A 6,588-nucleotide genomic window follows, 5' to 3' on the forward strand; every position below is an offset into this window, starting at 1 on the left:
CAAGTGGGGAATGTTTGATATATACCTTCCCACTTGAGGGGGAGTATTGGAGGTATAGGATAGAAACTAGTAGCTAATACCTTAGAGGATAGAATATCCTTCTTTCTGTTTTTTCATTGGCTATATAAGGATAAGAGTTAGTTGATTGGGTAACTAACTGAAAATAATCTGTAACAGAATTATTGATTGAATAACAAATCTTCATCTTCTCCATGCTTTCTATTATCTTTCTCTTTAATTTTCAGTTCTTGTTCATCAAAGCTTGACATACTTGATAACCTCTGCTTTGAATTTAAGTAAGATAATCCATACATATCTTTTGAAATCATTTAGGATTGAGAGAAAATATTTATGGCCATGAATGGAATATGTAGATAAAGGGCCTCATATGTCAAAATGCAGTAATTAAGTTTTTTGTCTCTAGAAAAGTGACAAATGTCCGAAGCTGCTTATCATCATTCGTAATATTTGGATATGATTGAAAAAATTTGAGAAGTCTATCATGAGATAAAATACCTAACTTAAAATATCATAAGGCTTGAGCAAGTATCACACTGCTATTATTAATAGAAGCAAAAATTAATTAAATTATGCTTAGAAACAAAAACTATTAGAACTAGACTCAGAAATTGGTGCATCAACTTGAGCATTAACATCTAAGATAAGCCTATATAGTCCTTCAACTGGACTAGACAAACCAATCATCTATGTGAATTCAAATCTTACAAAGTGCAATTGTTATCATAGAAATGAAACACACAATTAAAGGAGTAAGATAACTTAGAAACTAACATGGAATTTAGTGCAAAATCACGAATATACAATACATTTGTAGGATCAAATTGAGGTGAAAAAGTCACAAAAATGATAGAAAAATCATTAGACAGGTAAACATTTATAAGTCTAATTATAAAATATAAACCGAACTAATGTAAACAATAATTTTACATGTTCATTAACATCTGGATCAATGATTCTGAAATCAAATTTCATGTTAACTAAGCACAAGTCTCATTTGATTGATGAGTTATTTATTTGGCAGGTGACTTGGCTTTTTCTCTAATTAAAGTTTTTCATATTATATTCCTGTGTTGTTTTTATGTTCTTTTATTTTTCTATGTTTATTTTTTTTAATAATTTAAGATTAAATATGTTTTTATCCCTTTAAAATAGCGGTTTTTCACTTTAGCCCTCTAAATATTTTCTTCAAAGAATGATCCTCTTAAAAATTTTAATTTTAACTTTTGGTCCCTCATAGCAAAATCGTAGCTAAAATGGTATCTAATTCCGTCGCTAAATAAAAAACCGTTACTAAAACCCCCGTTAAAATCGTCGCTAAATTGCAAGAGGGACCAAAAGTTAAAATTAAAATTTTTAGGAGGACCATTCTTTGAAGAAAATGTTTAGAGGGACTAAAATTGAAAACCACTGTATTTAGAGGAACCAAAAACTTATTTAACCCAATAATTTAAAATGTCATTCTCATTGTTCTAAAATAATTATTTATTAAAAAATTGTTTGAAAATAAATTATTTATTTTAAGTTTTTTTCTAATAGTATTATTTAATAAACATTATATATTTTAAAGTAAATATCTCATGTATATATTTATTTGAAAATTAAATATACTAATAAATAATAAAAGTAACTTAAAAAATAATTATTGTTTCATATATATATGGGTCTTGCTAACTAGTGCCTTCAGGGCAATGGTTAAACATTCTTAAAAAAAAAATATTTTATAAAATTTTTAATATTTTAACTTCCAATGCATTAAATACACAGATTACCGAGATAAAATTATTATTTTAAAATTTTAACCATTGCCTTGAGGACACTGCTTAGCATTTATATATATATATATATATATATATATATATATATATATATATATATATATATATATATATATATATATATATATATATATATGTAAGTCTATAAGTGCGCCTAAGAGGGGGGGTGAATTAGGTTTTCAAAAATAATCGGTTTTTATGACAATGTGTTTACTAACTTTTTGGTTAAGTGTTTGAAGGTGTTTGTTGGTTCATATCTTTTTCTTGGTAATGATGATGAATGCGGTAAATGCGGAAAGATAAAGAACACGGCGATATATACTGGTTCCCCTCACAATCCGAGAGTACTCCAGTCCCCTTTCAAACACGAAAGAGATTTCACTATAGTTAGAATTATTGTACAAGCCTATGCTTTACTATCTAACCTATAGGGTGATCAAAGGTTCTTAACACCTTTAAGATCAAACAACACTAATGTGGATGAAGAACAATCCTCTTCAAACACAACACTTACTTCCAACAATCCTGGATAGTAAGGAATAATAACTTTGAATTTTTACAAGAGATTTAGATGAAGTTTGTATAGCACTTATCAATCTTGGATTGATCTTCTTCTTCAATAAAACAATTCTCAAAATGAATATAAGTGTTCACAATGTATGCATGAAACTTAGAATATTTTTCTCAATGAAAGAGTGTATAGCAAGTTTCACTTTGAAAGAGATGAATGATGAACACTTTGAAAATATTTGAAAAAAAAAATAATATATGAAGTTGAATTGTTAATGAAGAAGGTGAAAAAATGATTATGAAAGATGTGTAATATATATTGTGTTAAACACCTTTTCAAAAGGGTATTTTTCCATGTAGGAATGCAATGTTTCAATGTGAAGAATATATTTTCGTTTATGTGAAACAAGCAATGGAAAAGTCACACTGGTTCAGTAGGAACCGGTTCCTGTATAGGACAACCCGGTTCCTGCTGAACGTTACAGCAGAATATTTGAATTTTTGCACTGAGGAACCGGTTCCTGCATAGGGACAACCCGGTTCCCCATAGTAAACCACAGAGAGTGAAAATTTGAGAAATCTGGGAACCGGTTCCCCTGTAGGGACAACCCGGTTCCTAAAACCTTTATTTTGAAATTTAACTATGAAAAAAGGTTTTAAGTGGTTTCTATGGTATATGAAAATTGTTTATGATTATGATATGCATGAGAGTAGATATTGTGAACAATTATATGTCAAAGTGAGTATTGTTTATACCTTTGCCATTTATTTCTTGATTCTTGAATCTTCACAATATCTTCAAGACTTTGAAAGATGTTTCTTTAGCTTTGACAATCTTTTTGCACATCCTTTATGAGAGCTTGATGTCCATGTTGTCTTCATCAAAACACATATGCTTGAGAGGCTTTTGCAATTACATTCTCCCCCTTTTTGATGATGACAACCAAGTCTTGAAAATGTTTTGAGATTGAGTTGTTTTGTGCTTTTGAAAAAATTGTTGAATAATGCAAGGCTCCCCCTATGTTAGAAACTCCCCCTAAATCCATGATTCCTTTGATTTATGGTGATGAGTTTTAATGTTTAGCAATGGCCTGCATTTTTTCTTTTGAACAAAACAACAACACAAACATGCATACTCTTCTCCCCCTTTGTTATTATCAAAAAGGATGGGGAAAAAGATAATCTTGAAATGAAATTGAAACATAACACAAATATCACACAATGAAATGTAAAACATCACAACATAACACGAATGAACGATACGGAACGTAGTTTTTACGGTTACAAACAAAGACATAATTTAATCCTAAACATCACGAAACATAAATTAAGACAATGTCTAAAAACATGAAATTAAAAGACTAATAAAATAAAAACATAGTAATTAAAAAGCAAAGAAATTAGTCACTTTCATCCATGTTTTCTTCATCTTCATCATCTTCTTCTTCTTCTTCATCACTTCCCTCTTCCTCTTCCTCATAATGTGCCAAGATCCTTCTTTGAGTCCGTTGGATATCCCTCATTTGTTTCTTCATAAGATTATGCTCATAGTTGTTATCCCTCCTATTGTTGTCAATAGATGTTTGGATAGAGCAAAGCTTTTGAAACATCATATCCATGGTAAATCCTCCTTCGGGAGGTTGTTGCATCTGTTGTGCGGCGGGCTCAACATCAACCTTGTAAAAATATCTTCCATCATTACCCATCACAATTCCGGTATTTTTTAAAGCGGATGTTGTGGAGATGGCACACTCGGGTCTATTCATACTCTTCTTTGGTTCCCGTTGAAGAAGAACACCGGCATTTTGAATAATGCGAGAAATTGCCCTTGCATATGGGAGTCCTCCTTGAAGGGAAGCCATTAGTTGCATATGGCGCATGATTGAAAGAGACCAATTTACCTCTATGCCACGTCTTAGAGCATGCAACACCATCAACTCGAACTCGTTTATCCTGGAATGGTTAGAATTCTTCGGAAATAAAACATAAGCTATGATAAGATGAAGCATCCTATCACTTACAGATAAGCTTGAACCGAACATATTAAATTTGGTAACAAGTTGTTGGCGTGCCGTCTCGCGTTGAGTTGGTCGGCACATACTCACAAACACATCAACCTTACTATAAGGTAGCCAATCCTCCGGAATGTTACCTTGAATAAGCACTAAACCATGTGATGGAATTCCTAATACTCTTCCAAAATCTTCAACATCTAAACATATATCTTTATTTGAAACTTGAGACAACAAGGTAAAATCTTCAAATTCATCGGTGACTATCCTAAAGTTGTGATAAAATTCTCGAACTAAATCCGGGTAATAATCACCATGGTCAAGAACAAAGTTAGCTATACCGGCTTGTTCTAGTCTTGCCGGAAAAAAAAAAGCTATGACTAGGAAAGTCGGGAAGATTACCGTATTTTGCCGGAAGAAGTTTCCGACTCCGAATGTTGAATGTAAGTCTCCGACTTTTGAGAGTTGGTTGTTGTTCTTGTGGATCTTCACTTGTCTCACCAACCTTATTCTTTCCTTTAGCATTTCTTGAAAGTTTGGGTGCCATGGTTGAAGGATTGAGAACTTAGGTTTTGATAATGTATTTTCGGATTTGGTGAGTGAAGGAAATTTTGAGTGGGATATATGGAAGAATGAAGGATGATTTATAGTTGTGAGGTAGTGGGTAATAAAAATTTGAGAGTTATGGTGAGATAGTGGGGTTTAAAGTTTGGTTGAATAATGGAGGTGGAAGGGTTTGGAGAGGATGAAGATGAGAGAATATATATTAAAGTGAGTAAATGAGTGGATGTGAGTGGGTGTGAGTGACTTAAATGACAATAAAAAGCTTTTAAATTTCAAAAATTGAAACAAGTTTACGTTACAGCTACAAGACAGAAAATCTGCAAAAATCACGTGGGAACCGGTTCGTCCCTACATGGGAACCGGTTCCTGAAGCATACCAAAACAACGCCTCTGGAAATTACTATGGGGAACCGGTTCGTCCCTACATGGGAACCGGTTCCTGGACTCAAAAAGTCCAAAATACTTTATTTTATGAAAAAGAAAGTATAGCATATATAAAATTTAAGACATAGTATATTTAGAGACATGCACCTTTGTTTTGTGATAATGAGGAATGAATTTAAACATCACCTTCATCTAAAATTCCAAGTTCTCGACGAATTTTATAAAATGATTCTTTCGGGAGAGGCTTGGTGAAGATATCCGCAAGTTGATTATGAGTATCGACAAAAGTGACTTCAACATCTCCTTTGAGCACATGATCACGAAGAAAATGATGTCGAATGTCTATGTGTTTGGTTCTTGAATGCATGACCGGATTTTTTGTGATATTTATAGCACTTGTATTGTCGCATCGAAGAGGAATGCATCCGAGATCAAGTCCGTAGTCACGAAGTTGTTGCTTAAGCCAAAGAATTTGTGCACAACAACTACCCGCTGCTATGTATTCCGCTTCGGCCGTACTAAGAGCAACACATGCTTGCTTTTTACAAGCCCATGATACCAATGCATTTCCAAGAATGTGACAAGTACCACTTGTGCTTTTACGATCAGTTTTACATCCTGCATAATCCGCGTCAGAATAACCAATTAAATTGCAAACACTACCTTTAGGATACCATAAGCCAACGTTGGTTGTTCCTTTGAGATACTTCATGATCCTTTTAACCGCCATAAGATGTGATTCCTTTGGATTTGCTTGAAAGCGAGCACAAAGACAAACACTAAACATTATGTCAGGACGGCTTGCCGTCAAATACAATAAAGAACCAATCATACCTCGATACTTGGTAATATCAATTGGAGTACCGGATTCATCTTGATCAACATATGTACCGGAGCCCATTGGAGTATTCATTGCTTTGCAATTATCCATATCAAACTTCTTCAATAGTTCTTTACAATATTTGGATTGATTGATAAAGATTCCATCTTTGAGTTGCTTAATTTGTAGTCCAAGAAAGTAATTCATCTTTCCCATCATAGACATCTCGAATTCTCCTTGCATCATCAATGAGAATTCCTCACACATTTCTTTGTTAGTCGATCCAAAAATGATATCATCAACATAGGCTTGAACCAATAAAGTGTTACTCTTGATTTTCTTAATGAACAAAGTTTTATCAACCTTACCCTTTTCGAAACCCTTTTCACACAAAAAATTGCTAAGTCTATCATACCATGCTCTAGGTGCTTGCTTTAATCCATAAAGAGCCTTTCTCAACTTAAAGACATGTGAAGGATTCTTGAAGTCTTCAAATCCCGGG

The 6,588-nt window shown here is 33.0% G+C and overlaps 1 protein-coding gene across 1 annotated transcript; it reads right to left on the reverse strand.

Moving 5' to 3' along the window:
- Window positions 1–1,986: 1,986 nt before the first annotated feature.
- LOC131661354 (uncharacterized) lies at window positions 1,987–5,098 on the reverse strand. The gene is made up of 2 exons (XM_058930872.1): window positions 4,721–5,098; window positions 1,987–4,458 (listed from the first exon to the last, which is right to left on the reverse strand). The coding sequence occupies exons 1-2, from the start codon at window positions 4,863–4,865 to the stop codon at window positions 3,707–3,709; spliced, it is 897 nt and encodes a 298-aa protein (XP_058786855.1). The 5' UTR covers window positions 4,866–5,098; the 3' UTR covers window positions 1,987–3,706.
- Between the last annotated feature and the right edge of the window lie 1,490 nt (window positions 5,099–6,588).

The sequence above is a fragment of the Vicia villosa genome, linkage group LG3 (assembly GCF_029867415.1).
Source record: "Vicia villosa cultivar HV-30 ecotype Madison, WI linkage group LG3, Vvil1.0, whole genome shotgun sequence".
In the NCBI taxonomy this organism is placed as follows: Eukaryota; Viridiplantae; Streptophyta; class Magnoliopsida; order Fabales; family Fabaceae; genus Vicia; species Vicia villosa.